Here is a 22587-nt window from a genome sequence, read left to right on the forward strand (position 1 = left end):
TCCCAGCACTGAAGAGGCTACAGCAGGAGGAGGGTGGGTTTGAGATAAGCTTGAACTACAGATTAGAATCTGTCTCACAGGGGACAGAAAAAAATAAATGAAATTAATTAACAGAAGATATCTGAACTTTTGTAGCAGTGACTTAGAGGGAAAACCAGAAGGCAAAGAATGTGCTGGTGGCACAACTGCTGATACCAGTGGTACCCTTTGAAGATGAAGGCCCAAATCTCCAAGGAAGGAATGCTAACTTTGTATGGCCTAATCTTCCAATCAACCATTATCTCCAGGTACCTCTTCAATGACTGCAAATTCTAAAATGATAACGACATGGCCAGTCCACAGAAAGCCCACATTTGGAGACATTCCCTCCTGTTAATTTCCCTTCCAAGAGACAAAGAATGCTTCCTATAGGTGGTGAAACAGGTTACATATCAACTCTTGAAGAAATGGGATATTACACACTGTTAAGTCCAGATAGCCAAACACAGGGCAGAGCAGAAATTCTCCTCTGTCTGCACTGTTTTTGCTGAGGACTTATGTGTTATAAATATATTGTTCCATGTCCAATACACTTAAAGAGAACAGAAATCAGAACCAGCAAGGACAACAAAGGCATCAGCACAGCGTTTATTGGGATTATTTACAAAATAATCATATACACCCAACACTAGAACATGGAAATGACAGTAACTTTTAAGATATAGCAAGGCTCAAAAGTAAAGTCCTTTAAGAATTGCAAAAGCTTCTTAGTACTGCATCTTTGATAAATAGAATGACTAAACTAGCAAAGTCAGATATATCTCATCAACTCCAAAACTCAATATTGCCAACACATTATTCTACTTAAAAAGCAAACTTACTCATAAGTCAGAAATTACCGTGGGTTGGTTGGTTGGTTGTCTATTTGCAAATGCCAGAGAGATGTTTGAAGACACAAAACACCTACTCCCCTAGAACCTGAGGGGTGTTCTTGCAGTCCTCAATAAGAATATCTACATTCCCAGCTGGTGAATTCCTGCATGGACAGGAAGTCTGTACACTCACTTCATTTCATAGCTGTGTGATTAATCACCAACAAAGCCTCTGCTCCACTGGATTGAAATACTAGATAAAAATTCAGTATAATCTTCCAAGAACCAAGACAGACTGAATATAAGTGTGTGGTCAATATACTATAGCATCAAGGGATACTTTGTTTTCTAATGACAAGTGGTGTCTTGAAAGACACATAGAAATGCATTATTTTTAAAAGTCCATTAACTTGTTCTTACTAGTCTCAATAAGTTTAAATATAAAATCTAATTATATAAAGTCTGTGTTCTATTTAACACTATGTACTAAACAAGTGTAAGTGCTGAAATAAGGAACATTTAAAGAAATCTTTCTATTAAGAACCTTAGATAGAGGCTGAACAGATGGCTCACTCAAAGGTGAAAAGCATTTGCAGCTTTTGCAGAGGACCTGGGTTGTTCCAAGCACCTACAAGGCAATTCACAATTTTCTGTAACTCTAGTAGCAGGAGATCTGACACCTTCTGACTTTTGTGGGCACCAGGCATGCACAAGGTACACAAACATACATGCAGACAAAACATTCATAAACGTTTTTTTAAAAAAGAACCTTAGTTATCACTCAGTTTTAGGAGTAGGAAATAAAGAACAAATTTTAAAAAAAAAGTTTTAATTTTTTAAAGAAAGAAAATCACTTGGACTTTCAAACTTTATTGAAAAAGCAAGCAGGAAGGGAATCAAACATTTATAAGATAAATTTATTATTTTTCTGATCAAAGTGCAATGATTTTTAAAATCTTTTCAAACAAGTAACCATGAAAAACATATTCCAGAAAATAAAATACAAATGGGAATTTTAACCATTAGATTGCTTTGTCTAATTTATTCTAACTCTAAATTTAATCTAAGAAACAAAACAAAAAAACTTTGAACTATTATTAAAACAAGAACTGAATCAAATTAGCATAAACTAGTGAATGCGTGTCAAGCAAGGGTCTACTTCAAGGAACTATGTTAACATCAGTTTAAGGATGACTAGTCCTGTGTCACAGAGCATAGGAACACAAGTTACTGCTTGTGACCCTTGCCCCCCAGATTATGTCAGAAGAAAGCTGACAATCCTGCCTGGGCTCTGAAGCCCCTCCCCCTGACTCAAACATTGGAAGCAAAGACTATGCCCGGTCAAACAACTTTGCACAAGCTGTAATAAATCAATCTCTAAGTTTTAACTTTCAACAGGAAATGGTCAGTCATTTGATAAATAGAACATTGCTAGGAATCCATTTTATAAGTTTGTTTACTAAACACCTTGAGCAAGAACCAGCTACACATAAAGTTCCTTTAAATTTGGTCCACAAATTCACTTAGCAGGTTGGAAATTTTAAATATGCAGCAAGAGGAAGTGGAAATCCCAAATCACAACACATTGCAATTACAAAAGGGATATACATGCATACTAAAAAAAATTAGCTCACAGAAGGTACAGACATAAAAGGGATTAAAGGGGCAATCTTTTAACACAAACAAGAATTAGCTGATACCCTTCTTAATTTTGTGAGCACCATAATACCTAAAATGATTTCAACCTGAATTCACTGTGTACTGTGACCACAAATTAAAAAAAACACATAATTTAATTTGTCTTACTTTTCTAGACATTAATTGAGATGTAATTTTGAAAGATTAAAACTGCCTTAAAAGGGGCTGTGATTAGCAGCTATCAAAGCAATATTCAAGCATGATTTCAAAGATGTCTTCAGGGTTAGTTAGCCTTCTTTGTCAAAAATCTTCACAACTTCACCAAAAACCTATAGAGGAAAAAAACAATCTTAAAAGCAGATATTGTTAAAACACAGTGTAGCATGTACAAGTTCCTGGGTTCAATTCCCAACGTCAAAATTAAAAATAAAACAAAATACAGATAAAAGATTGTACAGCTAAGTTCCTATTTAAAAAACATCAATTTTGATGGGTTTTTTATTTATAAATTTTTTTTGTCTTTTTTTTATTTATAAATTTTTTATAAAAGATTTTTATTTATTATGTTTATAATGTTTGATTTTAAACATTATAATTTCTTAATTTCATTTACTTCACTGTATCAGTAATACAAATGAAGCACACAGAACTATGAACATTTTGCCTTCCTTTTTATTAATGCCTCTGGACTAAATGTGCTTCTTGATGGGCTGCTAGTCATCTGGTAAAACATAAATTCAAACATCTAATCTCAATCTGACTCTAAAAGTCCAAGTCTTCGCATATACTGACCCAGCATTACAGGCAGTAGCAGTGGGTGAGATCTCGTCAGTGAGCCCTCCTCTGGGCCTTGCTTTGGCCAGTGATTCCAAGAGAAGCAAGACTGAGAGAATTGGGGAAAGGGAGCTCAGATGAACTCAGAAGCAGGAGGAGTGTCTGCAAGCAGGGATTTACAGACACTGAGGTCTGTCCAAGACAGAGAGCAGCATCCTGGGAAACCTGCGCCTCAGGAGCTATGTGTTCTGTAAGAGAACAGCCAGGGCCTTTGGCTATGACATGCCAGTTGTACTACAGATTAACAATGAACAAGATCCAAATCATTGTACTGAAAATACCAATCTTTCCCTCTTTGTGGAAAAAGGTTTGGAATTAATAAACCACCCATTTCTTGTGGTATGATGTGGTAAAACAGGTCTGATGTTGTAAAATCCATTCTAGACTTACTAAAAAGGAAAAAAAAACAAAAACAAAAACAAAACAAATTTCAGTTAGCCGCAAATGTCTTGAAAACCTAAGTACTATCCTTTAGAGTATCTTTTCTCACATCTACTCCAATGATCACATTTGCTGCTTGCTGCAAAGACAAACCAGATACACTTACTTCATCCACAGACTTAGAAGCATCTATTTTCTTGACTTTCCCCATTTCTTCATATAAGTCAATAATTGGTTTTGTTGATTCAAGGTAAGTCTGAATTCTGCAAAAGAAACAATTATTTCAGGGTTGTAAGTTCATTCCTCCCTCTTCCACATTATAGAAAGGCTGACAAGAGAGTCTGATGCTTTCTCTCTTTACAGAAGCCACTGTGCCTATGTGAGAATAGCATGTTCTCTTTCTGAACAAAATAGAACAGAAGAGAACAACCCGTCTCCACATGCACAACAGGAATGAGGTGGTGAGGTGAGGCCTGTGAGGTACCTCTTTTCCAAGCTCTCTCTGTTGTCGTCACTCCTACCACTACTTTTTCCCCTTTCAAGACACCGTTCAATACAGATCTAAAGAAAGACAGAAGTAAAAAGTTATGCTTAAAAAAAAGCAAAAAAGAAAATATTTTGAAGAGACTAAAACAAAACAGAAAAAAAAAAACCCACAAATTCTGCATTAAACTCAATGTGTCTAACTCATTAATCAACATGCAAAATCTTTTTAAATTTAAACATGTGGTTCAATTTATATAAACTAGGTTAAATAAGTACAGATCATAATAAGAATTCATTCATGACTCAGTTTTTCCTGCTGTATTTTTTTCAAACTGCAATAAAAAGAAGATCCGTATGGGTATGGCTTCATCTCGGACATATCATTAACTCATTAGGTATGAATTATGTGCCTCAAACTTTGTACCATTTTTGCTTACTTTACAATAATTCCATAAATATCCAAATACTTGAGTCAACATATTTGAATAAAGCATCTCTTGTTAATCGTGAGTAAACATTCCTTAGTTATAAAGCTGTGGTAACATTCTAAAGTTAACTTTGAAGAATAACTGAAAACATATTTTTAAGAGTTGGGAGAAGGAGTTACATTTTAAAAGAACTCAAAGGCTGTGGCAAGCCTTTACCAGAGGCACATTTACAATTCAACCTAAGAATAGCCAACTTCCTTCAAGGCACTACTTCAGATTCAGACTGTTGGCATCAATTTAATACAATTTATAGCATAGTGGTTGTCCAACAGAGTCAAGCTTTTTAATTAATGGTTCTGAGAAATGTATTTACTTATTCAAAGGTATTCCTGGGTTTGCTACTAGAAGTGTTGGGGGGTGGGAGTGGAGAATTTATTCTTGCTATTTTCCAATCCTTTTATTCTTAGAAGACAAATTCCTCAACAACAGTAGACTTCTCCACCTTTCCAGATCTGTATCTTCTAGTAAACAACATATCATTCAGTATACTCTTAAGCAGCACTTCAGCTTCATTACCTAACATTACTCTATATGATGTTTATTAAAAACAAACTAACAAACAAACAAACAAACAAACCAATTTTGACTCTTCTTATATAGAGAAAATAAAGCAAGCCTCAGGGTCACAAATCTGCCAATACTAATAGCCCTCAATATTCTACTAACAAGGCCAAGCTGTTCTGCCCACCCAGTCTATTCACTATGTGTATGTGTGTGTGTGTGTGTGTGTGTGTGTGTATGTACACACACACACATACTGATGCCAACAGAAAATGTAAATGAAAAAAAAAATCACTATTTTTCTCTAACAGCTGACCATCTATAGCTTGAAGACCATGTGGACAGATGAATATGTTCATTACCTCATTATTACAGTCAAAAAACAAAACAAAAGATACATCTGCTTTCCCATCCATTGTCTTATTCCAACCCTGAAGGTTGTCTTCATTTCTTGGAAATCCATCAATCAAGAATTTATTCTTCTGAGCATTGGCAGCCATTGTTTGGTCCATTTCCTAAAGACAAAAAGACTTAGGCTCAATACTGTATCACCAAAGGGCAATTTCCTTCTTTCTCTTTTTTCCCCTTCTCTATGTAGTCCTGGCTGTCCTGGAACTCACTCTGTATACTAGGCTGGCCTTCACTTCAGAGATGTGCATGCTTCTGCATAGCAAAGGCATGCACCACCATGCCCAGCTAAAAGACAACTTCTTGAGCAGAAGAGCAGGCAGATGGCTACTTGCTACTTTTCCCTAAGCCACAGGAGTGGAAGGCACATAGGGAAACCGCCTAGGCACAAGTGAGCCAACTCCTTGACATGGTTGCTTCCTGGGGAGACTGCAAGCATCTGTCCCCACTTCTGTAGTTTCTATATGAAACATATCCTGCAGTGCGTATGGTGAATGCCCTCTGAAGATTCTTGTGTTTGTTAAAAGCTTGGTCTCAGGGGTGGGCCGACCTTTAAGAGAGTGGCTTCATAGATCACTGGGAATACACTTCCTTTTTTTTTTCTTTTCTTTTTTTGGTTTTCCAGACAGGGTTTCTCTGTGTAGCCCTGATTGTCCTGGAACTCACTCTGTAGACCAGGCTAGCCTTGAACTCAGAAATCCACCTGCCTCTGCCTCCCAAGTGCTAGGATTAAAGGTGTGTGCCACCACTGTCTGGCAGGAATACACTTCTAAAGGGACTATGGGATCCTAGCCCTTTATCCTTTTGCTTCCTGACCAAAAGGTAGTCTTCCTTACTGTGTGTATCATTGCCACCTAGTATCCCTACAGTGGGCCAAAACCATGTGTCCACTTAACTAAACTGATGGTACTGTGACAGCTGATCAGCACAGTGTATAAGACCTTCTCATACAAAAGACCACTTAGAGCTTTGCTCTAACATCTAGAGACCCCATGTTGTCCCATGTCTCTCTGTTGCTACTTTGTTTCCAACCCAGTTCCCCCGTAAAAGAAAGCTCAACTCAATCAGTTAACCGAACAAGCTAAAAGCCTAGACTGGGCGACCTCCCACTACACTACTCTATTCCATCTATATTATCCCATATAACTTGCGGTTTCTCCAGGCCACAAGCTTCTCTCCCTCAGATGCCTCTCCTTCCCCTCTTCCTCTCCCTCTCCGTCCCCCCACCCCCGTCCCCCCACCCCGTAGCTCCTTCCCCTCCTGTTTATTCCCATTGCTCCCCTCCTAGACTCTATCTCCTCCCACTTCCTCCTGCCCAATCATTGGCTCAAGTCTTTATTTGAAAAGTTAAGGTGGAGAGAAGGTTCATAAGGCAACTCCTCATCTGCAGCCCTTCTGAGGAGTGGAATTAGCATCAAAATACAAGCCCAGGGCTATCCACAACATCTCTCTTTCGAAATCACTGTGCTATAGGAGGTAGGTGTTTTTTTTTTTTTTTTTTTTTTTTTTTTTTTTTTTTTTTTCAGACAGGTACTCACTATGTAGCATGGTCTGTTTTCCAGCTTGGAAAACTAGGGCTATATGTGTGCACCACCACTCACTGCTGAAACATCCTCCTTCTGTGGGGGCTCAAATTTACTATAAATTTCCTTCCTTCCTTCCTTCCTTCCTTCCTTCCTTCCTTCCTTCCTTCCTTCCTTCCTTCCTTCCTTCCTTCCTTCCTTCCTTCCTTCCTTCCTTCCTTCCTTCCTTCCTTCCTTATTGAACAGGGTCCCACTGAATTATCCAGGTTGGTCTTAAACTCATCCATAGCTCAGGAGGTCAGCCTTGACTAAGATTCCTCTGGCCTTAGCTTCCCAAGCACAGATCTACCAACTTGTTAGCATTATTTAAGATTCAATACTAAAATAAAAAACTGGCCGGGTGTGGTGGTGTACAACTTTAATCCTAACATTCAGGAGGCAGAAATAGACAGCTCTAAGTCTGGCCTGGCCTACATGGAGAGCTTCAGGACAACCAGAGTTACATAAACCTGTCTTAAAAACAAAATAAATAATAAATAAAATTTAAAAAAAAGTTCAACGAATTATACCTAAATAGCACTGGCTGCCCCCAAGCACAGACAGCACAAGGTGTAACACATTCAGAAAGACTGCAAAAACGTATCTACATCTCATCGTATTTTTCCAAAGACAGAACTTACATGGGAGTAATATGAACAGTAGATGTAATCTTTAATCTGTCTAAATCCTTGGTACCTCCATTCAGCACAGATGCACACCTCTAACAAGCTTTAGGACCTTTAGTCCAAAGCACACTGACATGCGCTGCTCTCCACAAGCCGAGTTTCCAGCATACATTCCTTTGAATCTACTATCAGGGAGAGGTCACTGCCCTTGCCCTCGAAGGGTTCACAGTATAGAGGGTAACAGCTACATATAACATGCTACGTTCTTGGACAGCAAAGGATGCTCTTAAGACAAGAAACATTAAGCCTCTAGAGACCATGAGAAAGCGTGACCAGAGTGGGCAGTGGCAACGAGGATCACCAGAGACGGCGGGAAGCAGGGTATAATGGTTGAAAATAAGAAAGCATGGCAGCTTTGATGAATCTGAGGCAAGCTGGTACAAATGACTGTTAGGGCATATATGGAGAGTGGTGGGAGATAGGATGGAAAAGAAACAAGGTTAAAAGATTCAAGAAATTTTAGTGATAGATGAACAGGAGTGAATGAGAGCTCCTCTCACTAAAGAGTTGGGTAGTTAATCCAACCAATATCCAACCCAGGAAATAAACATCATACTTTGGCTGATATATTTAGCCTCTGGTATGACTCTGAGACATTTATGAATAATTTAGATAGCAGCCTGATAGGCACATGTCTGGAAGTTAGACAAAGGTCTGTCTGTGCAAAACTGTAGAGTTCAGCAGCATTGGCAGTGAAAACATAGGCATCACTTAAACAACCCAGCAAGGAATATATACAAAGAGAACTGAAGAGAACCAAACTCTAAGAAGCATAGCAGTTTAGAAAACTTGCAAAGGAAAACAAAAATCAAGAGACAGTGGCAGTTCCTGCAGAAGAGAATGAACAGAAATGCTGGTACAAGAAATAGAATGTTTCAGAGAGACATTAATTAAGACTTAAATGCAGAGTCTTGAAGTTCTTGTCATACAGATCTTTCACATGTTTGGTAAGAGTCACCCCAAGATACTTTATACTGTTTGTGGCTATTGTGAAGGGGGTCATTTCCCTAATTTCTTTCTCAGCCTGCTTATCCTTTGAGTATAGGAAGGCCACTGATTTGCTGGAGTTGATTTTATAACCTGCCACTTTGCTGAAGTTGTTTATCAGCTGTTAAACAAAGAATTCTCACCTGAAGAACTTCGGATGGCAGAGAAGCATCTTAAAAAATGCTCAACTTCATTAGTCATTAGGGAAATGCAAATCAAAACAACCCTAAGATTTCATCTTACACCAGTCAGAATGGCTAAGATTAAAAATTCAGGAGACAGCAGGTGTTGGAGAGGGTGTGGAGAAAGAGGAACACTCCTCCACTGCTGGTGGGGTTGCAAATTGGTACAACCACTCTGGAAATCAGTCTGGCGGTTCCTCCGAAAACTGGGCACCTCACTTCCAGAAGATCCTGCTATACCACTCCTGGGCATATATCCAGAGGATTCCCCACCATGTAATAAGGATACATGCTCTACTATGTTCATAGCAGCCCTATTTATAATTGCCAGATGCTGGAAAGAACCCAGGTATCCCTCAACAGAAGAGTGGATGCAAAAAATGTGGTATATCTACACAATGGAGTACTATTCAGCCATTAGAAACAATGAATTCATGAAATTCTTAGGCAAATGGATGGAGCTAGAGAACATCATACTAAGTGAGGTAACCCAGACTCAAAAGGTGAATCATGGTAGTGCACTCACTAATAAGTGGTTATTAACCTAGAAAACTGGAATACCCAAAACATAATCCACACATCAAATGAGATACAAGAAGAAAGGAGGAGTGGCCCCTGGTTCTGGAAAGACTCAGTGAAACAGTATTTGGCAAAACCAGAACGGGGAAGTGGGAAGGGGTGGGAGGGAGGACAGGGGAAGAGAAGGGGGCTTACGGGACTATCGGGGAGTGGGGGGGGGATAGAAAAGGGGAAATCATTTGAAATGTAAATAAATTATATCGAAAAAAAAAAAAAGACTTAAATGCATGACTTAAATGGCAGTGTTTATGTATTCCCCGGGCTACACAGGGCCAGTCACTGATAAAATGTAGTAAGAGTTCTGCCCGTAATAACAGTTGAGGTTGGAAGATTCCAAGTTCAAGAACTACCTGGGCTACCGAGTGAGTTCAAAGTAAACTGGGCAACCTGGTAAGAGCCTGTGTCAAAGATAGCAAAACAGGCTAAAGCTCAGTGACAGAGCTTGCCAGGCATGCTCAAAGCCCCACACACCAAATAGACCAGTTTCAATGAAGATGTCAACTGCCCTTTCATAATGTTCACCACCTATAATGCAGAGAAAGGCATCCGAGTCAGAGGGATGGGAGATTTACTTACTCTGGAAAGGAAGTTGGTTGTTCAGGCTGAGGCAGACTATGTAAGAGCCATTCTACACCCCAAGTGTCTCCAGGTAAAACCAAGATTCACTATTGAGATCCATTTATTACTTCCTGTTCCCAACAATGCAATTCTGTTTCACTGGTTTTCTAATGTCAAAATACCTGTTACTGACTAGTCTTAGGACCTCCAGGAAAGCACTACCTACCAAAGTATGCATTCTTTTTAAATCTCACAGTGAAAATAGCAATGCATTCATCAGGAAAATAAGGAGACTTCAAAACAGAATATCAACAAGGAGAAAACTGTGAATGGGAATCACAGGAGAGAACACAGACATTCAAGAGAAGGGAGGACAGAGCAGTGAAAGGGGAGAATGACCACAATGGTAGGGAACTAGTGCATGCTGGGAGGGATGGGTCCAGTGCCTGCAATCCGAACAAACGGAAGCAGGAAGATCCCTGACTAGGTAACTTCAAGGCCAGCCTGGGATACATGAGGCTGTTTCAAAAACAAAATGAAGTATACCTATGTGTACCTTAAGCTGGACTATATACAGCTGATCTTAGACCAAGGCAGGGAATACTGGCCTCTGTCAGTTTCTTCACAATGAAAGCAGTTTCCAACATGGCCATTTTCTACTACTTTCTATAATCAGGAAATTTAATAGTCTAGCTTTTCATTATTCAAATGAAGGTGAATTTAGTTTCTTATGTCCTTAGTAGTTTGGATAGGTTGGTGTTCATGCTCCTTACCCTCTTTAATAAACTGATAGTTATCTCAACTGGTACAATCTTTCCTTCTTTAATGTACTTTTCAATAAGTTCACCATACTGTGAATCTGGATTCTTCCTTTCATCACGAAGAAGCTCTCCAGCAGAAAGGTGTGTGTAGCCATATTTCTGGAACAAACAACAAATAGAAATATCAGAATTCATTCAATCCAGTGACTGGAGTACACATAATTATGTGTTAATTTCTATTTATAATTTTCTACAATAAAAAGTAGTTTTGCTTATGAGGTAAATAAATACTAAAGAAAAATTTAAGAGATTTCATATATTCCAGTTTGCTTATTATTAAACAGCCTTACCCTTTCATAACCATGTTTGTACAATGAAATCATCTCAACATTCATCTAACTAGTCAAAATACTGATGTGACAAAAAAGTCAACATGTCTAAACCCATATATAAAATTTGGGTTTGTGCAAGAGCACTTTTATGGTGTTTGAACAAAACTGCCTGTCTCCATCATTAACTGACACTTGCTATAAGGACAAGGACAGAACAGAAACGTTACTGAGTTAACACCATAAAGCATATCTATAAAAGCTAAAGTGACTACAGTGTCATTAGGTGAGGCGATATACTCTTCTGAGACTAAGCAGTGTACATGGCCTTGAACTTGGGCTAAGTCACAGAAGACATGAAGGTATTGCACTGCTACTGCTTCAGTGCACTAAGGAGTCAACAGTCTTAAGGAGAAAGATCCTGAATCATGGAAAGCTTCCCCATATGAATTTACACGTCTACTTCTATTAAGTGAAAAGAATGATACAACCCACTCTCAAATATTAGAATACTCATATTTACTACATATTCATATATTTGTTTATATAACATATATACAAATTTTTAAGACTCTCAATGAGTTTTTATCTTGTGTATATACTTTATAACTTGAAGGTTAAGGTGTGAGGCAACCCACACCATTACCCCACTCTTAAAAGTGTTTCCTGGGCTGGAGAAATGGCTCAGCAGTTAAAAGAACTGACTGCTCTTCCAGAGGTCCTGAATTTAATTCCAAGCAACTACATGGTGGCTCACAACCATCTGTAAAGAGATCTGATGCCCTCTTCCAGTGTGTCTGAAGACAGCTACAGTGTACATACATAAAATAAATAAATAAATAAATAAATAAATACATCTTAAAAAAACAAACAAGCAAGTGTTTCCTACTCAGTGTGGTAGTATGTATCAAGAGGTACAATAGTCACCATTTCCTGACATCAGAGAACTCAAACTGGCAAGATTTATAGGGTCTTAAAATGGGACTCTTTTGGTATCAAGAGAACTCTGAGTTTAAAGCCATTAAGTTAAGAAGAAAAAAAAAAGGGGGGGGGGGTAACTTCAATTGAGTTTTTAAAAAAGCTCCAAATGACCAAAGCTATAAATAAGCTTTCTGGTACATCTTTATCCCTATTCTACTTCCCAAAAGTATTGGTTATATTTGTTCTTGCTCACTAAATAGTAAAGTAGCAATAGTGCTATCAGCAAAGGAAAATAAACTCTAAAAAGGTTATTTGCTACCTGAACTTAGATATAAATTTGGATGAGAATAAAACAAAAACAAAAACACCATAGTATCATCATGTTTCTGTCTCATTCCTATAAGTGCTTCTAGTAAGAGAATTTATCAGAAATGCTAAAATTGCAATCGGTTTAAAGACCTCCTGTTATTTACAGAAAATAGAAATGTAAAATTGTTCAATTACATCTACACTGGTTGTTAAATTGCCTGCTTGATCACTGAGCACAGGCAAATGTCTAAGAGCTGAGCACAAAAAGGACTTTATGAAAAATGAAGTGTGACCTACTTTCCCATTTACTACGTACAATTTTCAAAAAGCATTTGCAACTACTGTCCACGGAACTGTAGCACTTCATATCACACCCTTTATTTTGGCCCTACGTGGAAGCCTCTGCTTGCTGGATGCTCTACTCTGGCCCGGTGCTTATAGCATAAAGTAATATTGGACAAATACAGAGATAAACAGCCCTAATGACAGCACACACTCAGTGAAAACATCACCAATACAGAGTGTTCCGTAATGCTGCAGTGTGAACCATAGACATTACAAAACCTGGCAGGTAATTTACAATAGTCACCATTTCCTGACATCAGAGAACTCAAACTGGCAAGATTTATAGGGTCTTAAAATGGGAATATACCACTGTTTTGGAAAAAAAGAAAACTAATTATAAATTGGACCTATAGACATAGAATATACACATAAATGGTACTTGTAAAAGCAATTTTTTATAATTTCTTTTTAAATTTTATATGTGTGTGTGTATGTGTGTGACAGTGTAGGCCTATGTATAGGCTGGGAGCCAAACCAAGTCTCCTAGAAAAGCATAAGCACTCTAGCCACCGACGTAAGACAACTTTACAGTTTGTCTGAGAAGCGGATGGCATTACCTACAAAGTCAAAGTCAAAGGAATAGAACTCAGCATAGCCATGTCAACCCCGTGGTCTGTTTCACTTTCTCGTGGACATTCCATTGTTACAGTCTCTAACCAGGTTCATCTTTCTAGTATATTCTTCATAAGGATTTTACTGAAGCCATACTCTAACAGAATTTCAACAGCAGCAAAATAACCATCATTTCCATACTAATTTCCATGGAACTGGGCTTTCAAAGCATTCTGCTGTCATTAAGTGGTCAGTGATGGCAAATCTGAAGAAAGCAAGAATAGATATTTCTAGAATTAGCCATTTTTCTCATATTCTCTGATTTTTTTTTAGCAATTAAAACCTAGTGGTTCTCATATTCATAAGCATAGTAGCTTATAAATCCTACTAACTACAAGGACTGCAATTATAAGCTATTGTTCAACTAAGATAGTTTTCTAGTGACAAATACCCAAACCTAACGTAGGGTATCTGTCCAAGCTTTAAGTTTTCATTTTTCTTAAGAGGTTGAAAAGAGAGCTGGAGAGATTGCCTGGCTGTTCAGAGTACTTGCTGCTCTTGTAAAGGACCTGGGCTCAATTCCTGGCTCAACGTGGAGATTCACAACTGTCTGACTCCAACTCTAGGAGATCTGATGCCCTCTTCAGACACTGCATAAATGTGGTACACAGACATAACATGCAGGCAAAACATCCATATACACAACTGTTTTCTTTTAATCAATTAAAAAAAATTTTAAGTGAAAAAAAGGCAGGTATGAGATAGGGTACAGCTCAGTTGGCAGAGTGCTTACCTACCATGTGTGAAGCCCCTACAGCTAATACACAACACTCCATTAAAAAGGTATAGTGAAGCATGTGGTGGCACTTTAATCTCAGCACTGGTGAGGCAGAGGATCACAGTGGATCACAGTGAGTTTGAGACCAGTCTGGTCTACAGAGTGAGTGCCAAGACAGCAGGGTGACACAGAGAAACCCAGTTTTGGGGAGAGGGGAGGGAGGAAGTATAATGATACAGGCTTCTAATCTCAGCACTTAGGAGGTGGAAGCAGAAGGATCAGAAGTTCAAGGTAATCCCTAGCTTCTAACAAGTTTGAGGGCAGCCTAAGGTATATGAAACTCTGTCTCAAAAAAAAAAAAAAAAATTAAGGTCAGCTCAAGACATGGCTCAGTGGGTAAAGGTGCTTGTCACCAATCTTGAAGACCTGAGTTTGATCACAGGATCCACAAAGTGGAAGGAGATCCAACTACCACAAGCTGTCCTCATTACATGGGCAGGAAAGCATGTACAAATACACACACACACACACACACACACACACACACACACACACGAAATAGAAAAAAAATATAATTGGGCATAGTGGCACTTATAATCTCAGCACTCAGCAGCCAGAGGCAGGAGAACCACTACACGTTTGAGGCTGCCTGTATACGCAGCAAGACCCTGTCTTACAAACAATGACAACTGCCAGGTGGTGGTGGTGCACACCTTTAATCCCAAAGACAGAGAGAAGGCAGAGAGGCAGAAGCAGAGAGGCAGAGAGGCAGAGAGGCAGAGAGGCAGAGAGGCAGAGAGGCAGAGAGGCAAAGAGGCAGAGAGGCAGAGAGGCAGAGGCAAGTGGATCTCCTAGTGAATTCCAAGATAGCCAGGGCTACACAGAGAAACCCTGTCTGGGGGGAAAAAAAGGGAGGTGGGAGGGAAGGAGGGAGGGAAAGAGGGAAGAAAGAGGAAGAAGAGGAAGTTGGAGAGCAGGAAGAGAGGAGAAATCAAAATTAGTTCAAAAGCATTATTTATGAACCAACATAACAGTTCAATTTAGAGGGATGAAAAGGCACCATGGTCTCAATAAGAACAGAAGAGTACTTTCTTTTACCATAAGCAGGCAGATGTCAATTTAATCTACTCAAACCACTGTGGCTTAGTCACTGTTTTACTGCTGTGGAGAGACACCATGAATAATTGGGGGTTGTTTTAAAGTTTCAGAGAGTTAGTACATAATCAAAACAGGAAGCAGAGAGGCATGGCACTGGAGGAGCAGTAGCTAAGGGCTTTATATCCTAATCCACAATGAAACCTCTAAGCCCACCCTCAAAGGATATACCTCCTCCAAGACCACACCTCCCAATCCTTCCCCAAACAGTCCACCAAGGGACTAGGCACTTAAATATATGAGATTATGGAGGACATTGTCATTCAAACCACCACACATTTTAATTTAAAAATTTTCACCTTTTAATCAACTGCCTTCCTTTCAAAATTTAGATAATGTTGAGACCTGGGACATTCTTCAGTGGTATAATACTTCACCTAAGCTTAATACCCTTAATACCAAACCCCCACACACAAAATTTTAAAAATTAGATGTGGTTCTATATAAAAAATCAAAATTAAAAAAATAAAATTAGGAGAGTTGGTATATACCTGTAATCTCAGAACCCAGGAACCAGAAGCAAGAGGGTTCAGAAGTTGGAAACAAACCTTGGCTATATAAAAACCTATCTAAAAGGGAAAAGAAGAAGAAAAAGCAGAGTTCAAGACACAAATGATGTACAAATATAAGGACCTTGAAAGCAAGAAGATTCAAATGCCAAGCACCTCCTCTTTCTTTTCATGTAGAATTTAGAAAGTGACACCAGACTGTTATGTGGCTTCTCCTTAATTTCACAGAAGGAAGACAGCAGAAATATAAGCTACAAATATAGCTTTGAAGCAACTGAGCAAATAAAATTATTCAGTGTCTTAAAATAAAAGAAACACTTCTTGCTGGATATGGTGGCACACACCTTTACTTGAAAGGAAGAAGTGTGCTAACCTCTGTGAGTTCAAGGCTACTCTGGGCTACATAGAGAGGCCTTGTCTCAAAAGACTCCTTTATATATCTGTGTATATGTATATGTATGTGGGTATGCTGGTGGAGGTCAGAGGACAACTCTTGAAAGCCGATTCTCTTCTACCATTTGCATTCTAAGGATCCAACTTTGGTCAGGCTTGCTAGCAAGCACTTTACCTACTAAGTCTTCTCTCTGGCCCTCAAAGTCCTTATTATTTTGGGGTCTGGAGAGATGGCTCAGTAAGTGCTTGCCTTACAAACAAGAGGACCTGAGTTTGGATCAAGTACCTACATAAAAGTGGGGCATAACCATACAGTCTGTAATCCTAGCATGGGGACCAGAGGACAGTCACAGTTTAGCTAAAATGGCAAGCCCCAGGTTCAATAAGAAACCATCTGAAAAACAGGCTTGCACTGGGTTTAGTGGCACACACCTTTAATTCAGCACTTGGGAGGCACATACAAGAGGATTCTTTGAATTCCAGACAGCATGGGTTATACAGTGAGACCCTGTCCAAAACTAAAACCAAACCAAAGTCTACCAAAGTCTGCACAAAGCCTTAAATACAGAGGTTCCAAAAACTGGCAATACAGATATTTCTGTGCATAACAACAAAAACAAACAAAAAACAGTGCAACACAATAAGAATTTATTTCTCTGGTTTGTTTATATTTTCTGATTACTCTTTTTTAAATGGATCAAGAGCTTTTCAATCAATTAGCAGTGACTAACCAGAAAATATTCATTTGGGGATGGGGACAATGGGTCTAAATTATTTGCTGCACAGGCCTGACAACCTGGGTTCAATCCTCAGAACCCATAGTGTAAGGAGACAACTGATCCCCAAAATGTATCCTTTGATCTCCACAATCAGTCCTTTGGCACTTGGCTACATATGTGCACACTTGTCTCCCTAACACTGACACACACACACACACACACACACACACTAATAAAAAGTAAAATTTTAAAAGAAAATATACAGATTAAAAAAAGACCTCATTAGAGCAGTGATAAATAAGACAGGTAAGATGGCCAGTGGGTAAAGGTGTTTGCTGAGCCTGAGGACCTGAGTTCAATCCCTAGAGCCCACTTAGCAGAAGGAGAGGACCAACTCCAGCAAGTTGTCCTCTGATTTCTGCACACAAATACACACAAACACACATAAACTTTAAAATGTAATAAAAATAGTGATAAAAACAAATTTAGGAATAAACTTAAAATGCATTGTGTAAGAATTATACGAAGAAACAAAACACTATATTGTACAACATAAATAAAAGCTAAATCATAAAAAGGAAGCATTCTCCAGTGGATGATGCCACATTCATGTCCATATGGGCAGCATCATTTAAATTCAGTGGGCTATTAAAGAGAGAGGGGCATGAAGTTGAAAGGAAGATATACTGGGGGAATACCTCAGGAAGTTGAAAGGAAGGAATCAGATACATTGTGTGAAATTTTCAAAGAAAAATAAGAAAAAACATTAAGTCCTATGAAAGATTCCTACTGAAACATTTGTATTTTTATATATTAATCTAAAAATGTACCTCCTACTGGGTGGAGGCAAAGGGGATGATGGGTCAATGTGAGTTCCAGGCCAGTGAGGGCTATACAGTAAGACCTGATAGATAAGATAGACAGACAGACAGATATTGAAAATCTGATTGGAATTTGTCTGTCTTATGATGTTGGGGATCAAAACCAAAGCCTCTTGATAATGGTAGGCAAGGAGCTCTGCCACTAACCTAACTACATACCAGACATGTTTGCTTGCTTTAAAAAAAAAAAAAAAACAACTTGATGAATTTATTGACAAATTTACCAGAAATAGGCATAAGTAAGTAGTCAAAATTGAAAATAATATTAACAATTACAAATGAGGACTTGCCTAACTATATTTTAAATTTATATTTATTGTGGTATTTTAAAAACCACAATAATTAAAATAGTGTGTTGGTGGCATATAAAGTAGGTACTAACAAAGCAGTTCTGAGACAATATATAAACAGTATAAATGGGAATTCAGTGATAGTCAACATTAAAACTCAGTGAAGATAGGCTGGAGAAATGTCTCAGAAGTTAAAAGCACTGACTGCTCTTCCAGATGCACTGAGTTCAATTCCCAGCAACCACATGGTGGCTCACAATCGTCTATAATGGGATTCAAAGCCCTCTTCTGGTATGTCTGAAGACAGCTACAGTATACATTAAATACATACATACATACATACATCTTTAAAAAAATACCTAAGTGAAGAGGCAAGTGTAGTGACATCCCTGTAATCCCAGACTTGGGAGGTGAAAGCCAGAGCCACGAGGATCAGACTCAGTTTCCTAGTGAGTTTGAGGTCAATCTGGGTTACATGAGAGAGAAAAAAATAAAATAAAATAAAAAAATAATAAGGAAGAAAGAAAGAAAGAAAGAAAGAAAGAAAGAAAGAAAGAAAGAAAGAAAGAAAGAAAGAAAGAAAGAAAGAAAGAAGGAAAAAAGAGAACAACAAAAACCTTACAAATCAGTGAAGAAAAATGAATAAGTGACATTAGGGCACCATTTCAATGAATGGAATGGGTATCCATTCATAGAAAAGTCAGATCCCTATCTCATCATAGGCAAATGTCCAGATACTTAAAGCTCTAAAGCAAAAGGCAAGCAAACAGTGCTAAAGAAAAAGAATTCTGAGATATAGACAGGTGTTGCTAAGTAAAGTCAAATAACTAGGGTTTATATTTGATCACATAAAAACTTCTGAACAGAGAAAGGCTTCAGAATTATAAAGGAGTTACTTGGGGAAACTGAGGCAGAAAGATCTCAAGTTTTAGGCCAGCCTAGACTATATAGCAAGACTATGGCTCAAAAAGGATAAATGAGTTTGGTGTGTCAGTTCATAACCCTAGACCCAAGGAGGCAGAGGCAGGAGGACTTCCTTCAGTTTGAGATTAGCATGTGCTACCTAGTAGGTTCAGGGTAAGTCTGGGCTAAAATGTGAGGCCCTGTCTCAAAATATAAGAAAAAAAACAAAAAACAAAACCAAAAACAAAGGATGGGCAACAGCTTAGAAGAAACTATTTTTATAGCCAGGCAGTGATGGTGCACCTTTAATCTCAGCACTCAGAAGGCAGAGGCAGGTTTAGGTCAGCCTGGTTTAAGGTCAGCCTGGTCTATAGAGTGAGTTCCCGGATAGCCAGGGCTACACAGGAAAATCCTGTCTGGAAGAGAGGGGGAGGGAGAGGAAGAGGAGAAGGGAGGGGAGGGGAGGGGAGGGGAGAGGAGGGGAGAGGAGGGGAGGGAGAGTTGTCAGTAAATCTAAGTTTCAGTTTGCACATCTTTTGACTCAATAATCTAATTTCTAGGTTGGTGAGATGGCTCAGCAGATAAAGTCACTTGCTATCAAGACTGGAGACCTGTATTGAATCCCTAGCAACAGCAAGACAGAAGGAAAGAACCAACTCCTGCAAACTATCCTTTGGCTTCCACATGCCCATACGCAATAAATAAATGTTTTTGAAAATTAACAATTCCAACAACAGCATAAACTCAGTTCAACACTGTCCAATGGTAGCACTTGTACTTCTCCAAACCTGGTTCCAAGAAAAAGGGAAACTGAACCTGTACAATCAGTATTTACTTCAAATGTGAAAGGAGATCATTTAGAAAATGACAGCTTAAGGGCTGGAGATGGCTCAGCAGTTAAACACTGTCTGCTCTTGGAGAGGACCCAGGCTCAGATCCTCGTACCCACATGGTGGCTCAGGACCAGGGAGTCTGACATCCTCTTCTGACTTCCACAGGCACAAGGCATGCACATGGCACACATGTCTTTGTGTAGCAAAACCACTACAAACTTAAAATAAAAAAATCTTAAAAGAAAATAACAGCTTTAGACAAAGGTCTCCATGAACTTCCCCCAAACCAAAAATCAACTCAAATGTTTAGATAAAATTTTCTCTGAAAAGTGATCCATCCCATAAACAAAGGAGAAACCAAAGTACAATACAGCAACACATGGGCATGGAGTCAAGAGTTATAGACGGAGACAGAAAACAGTACAGTTTTACATCCTAGAAACAGATGCAAATTTAGAATTCATGAGATTACCCAAAGGTTTAAAAGGAAACATATTCAATGAGCCCTGGCTCCAGACATTAGAGTTCAAAATTATAAACAAAACATTTGAAAAATACCATGTGTATAGATACAGTGGGCAAAATACCTACACCATCTTAAGCTTCAAAATAACCTATCAGAACTGCTAAGCAACCTTTCTCAACAACAAAATAATCAAATAATGCTTCTAGAAAAGAATCACCTTCATTTTTAGTTTAACAGCCTATCTTACCAGAAAGTCTAAGTAAAATCTGGCTTTGAGAATTTGTCCATACTATATTTTGGTATAAAATTTACCTTCATAAATACATTTTGCACATTCTAAAATTAAAGTCAATCTAGGAATATATGTTTTGCTTTGACAGGGCCTCACTGTATAGCCCTAACTATCCTAGAACTCTCTATGTAGGGCTGGCCTCAACTCACAGAGATCCGCCTGCCTCTGCCTCCAGAGTGCTGGAATTAAAGATGTGTACCGCCATGCCAAGCCCAAGAATATATGTTGTCCATTAAATAGCAATCAATCCTAATCCAGCCTAGGATCTAATACTGAATAGAGATAACTATGTCTACTTTTGTACTGAAGAGCAAACAAGTTCTTAATTGCAGTGCTCACCAAGGAAATGCCATAAAAAGGGACAAACTCATAGAAAATGTTTTTTATAAAATTTCTTTTCCTACCACAGCTATACACTGAGAAAAATCACTGGAAATCATTTGCAAAATGGGCACCTTCTCCCATCAAATTAATCTGATGTAACTAACTAGAGCCTACTCTACCTCTCCTTTCCTTTCTATATATTGCCCCTTCAACTCCAATACAAACTATTACCAGTTATTGTCTCCTCTGTAGAACCGGAATAACTTACCAAGTTTTTAGTTCTCTATCACAAGCCTGAAAAAGTACATCAGATGAGTAAATATTCAAGATGTATTACCTGGTCATTAAAACTTCCTTTCCTGGGCTAGAGAGATGGCTCAGTGGTTAAGAACAAAGACTGCTCTTCCAAAGGTCCTGAGTTCAATTCCCAGCAACCATATGATGGCTCACAATCATCTGTAATGGGATCTGATGCCCTCTTTTGGTGTGTCTGAAGACAGCTATAGTGTGTTCATATACATAAAATAAATAAATACATCTTTTAAAAAAACTTTCTTTCCAAGTATATTACAAAAAGGGGGAGGACACAGGATGAGATTATGTTTTACAATTTAAAACTTTTGATGCAGGGCTGGAGAGATGGTTCAGTGGTTAAGAACACTAGCTGCTCTTCTGGAAGACCCAGTTCTATTCCCATTACCCACATGACAGCTTACAATTGTCCTCAACTCTAGTTCCAGGGGAAACTGAAATGTGCTGACTTCCTGGCTAACACAGAAAACTTGATCCAGTTCTCCTGAGATCCACTGAGAATTAGTCTTTAATGGATCTCAGTAATTAGACCTTAATATACTTTGGTGACCAATGCAGATATGCAGTTTTAGCCTGCAAGCTTCTTTAAGCTCCCTGAGTGGGAGAGTTGATGGAAGGAGGGAAAGCTATCTATTGAAAGAGAAATCCCAACAGGAAACTTTCCATATATAAAATTAGAGTTATGAAAATTGTATGCTTCCTGTGTTTGGATAATGCTTTTGGAATAAGTGCTAATGGTGGCTTTAGCATCTAGCAATGAGTTCCCCAGTCACAAAAAAGGAATCAGGGGTGAATTAACTTCAAAGTAGTTCAGGGATTGTTCTAGAACTCCATTATATAACTTACCTTTCTAAAGGAATTTGCTTCCTCATCATTAGTATTGTACTCATACCTGTAATGCACAGGTAAGTCCAGAATATACTCTGTATTAGTAGAGTTAAGCATTTAGCAATAATTGTCTGAAAGGAGGTAATCAACTCCTAGCTTCCAAGCTGTGCATATGTACATCTCAAGTTTGGCTAGGTTATGATATAGCAATCCCCCAAACTCAATGGCATAATATAACGAAATTTTACTTCTTGCTTATGCTACCTACCTATTAGGGATAGATGGGCTGTTATGACCTTTGACTCATAGAATCTGCTGGTGCACATTTAAAGGGAGACTCACCAGGAATGTGTAACACAGGGATGCACTCAAAAACTTTACCCCCTCCCCCACACAAAGAACCAGGTGTATTTGACATCTTGATCCTGCTGGATTCTGGCCATTTGCTTATCTCATTTGCTTCAGCCTTGCTTTTCTTTGCTTCTGAAACACTACCATTTCTACATGTGTTGCCCAACAGTCACTAAATGAGTAACAATGATAATC

General features: G+C 38.6%; 1 protein-coding gene across 1 annotated transcript in view; it reads right to left on the reverse strand.

Moving 5' to 3' along the window:
• Window positions 1-612: 612 nt before the first annotated feature.
• The window catches only part of Cmpk1 (cytidine/uridine monophosphate kinase 1), a 29244-nt gene continuing 7269 nt past the window's right edge, over window positions 613-22587 (reverse strand). The window contains exons 2-6 of the mRNA XM_052177012.1: window positions 10915-11061; window positions 5542-5694; window positions 4189-4265; window positions 3871-3967; window positions 613-2818 (exon numbers count right to left, since the gene is read on the reverse strand). Coding sequence (XP_052032972.1) covers window positions 2777-2818; window positions 3871-3967; window positions 4189-4265; window positions 5542-5694; window positions 10915-11061 — 516 coding nt within the window. The 3' untranslated portion in view covers window positions 613-2776. The remainder of the gene's footprint in view (window positions 2819-3870; window positions 3968-4188; window positions 4266-5541; window positions 5695-10914; window positions 11062-22587) is intronic.

The sequence above is a fragment of the Apodemus sylvaticus genome, chromosome 3 (assembly GCF_947179515.1).
Source record: "Apodemus sylvaticus chromosome 3, mApoSyl1.1, whole genome shotgun sequence".
In the NCBI taxonomy this organism is placed as follows: Eukaryota; Metazoa; Chordata; class Mammalia; order Rodentia; family Muridae; genus Apodemus; species Apodemus sylvaticus.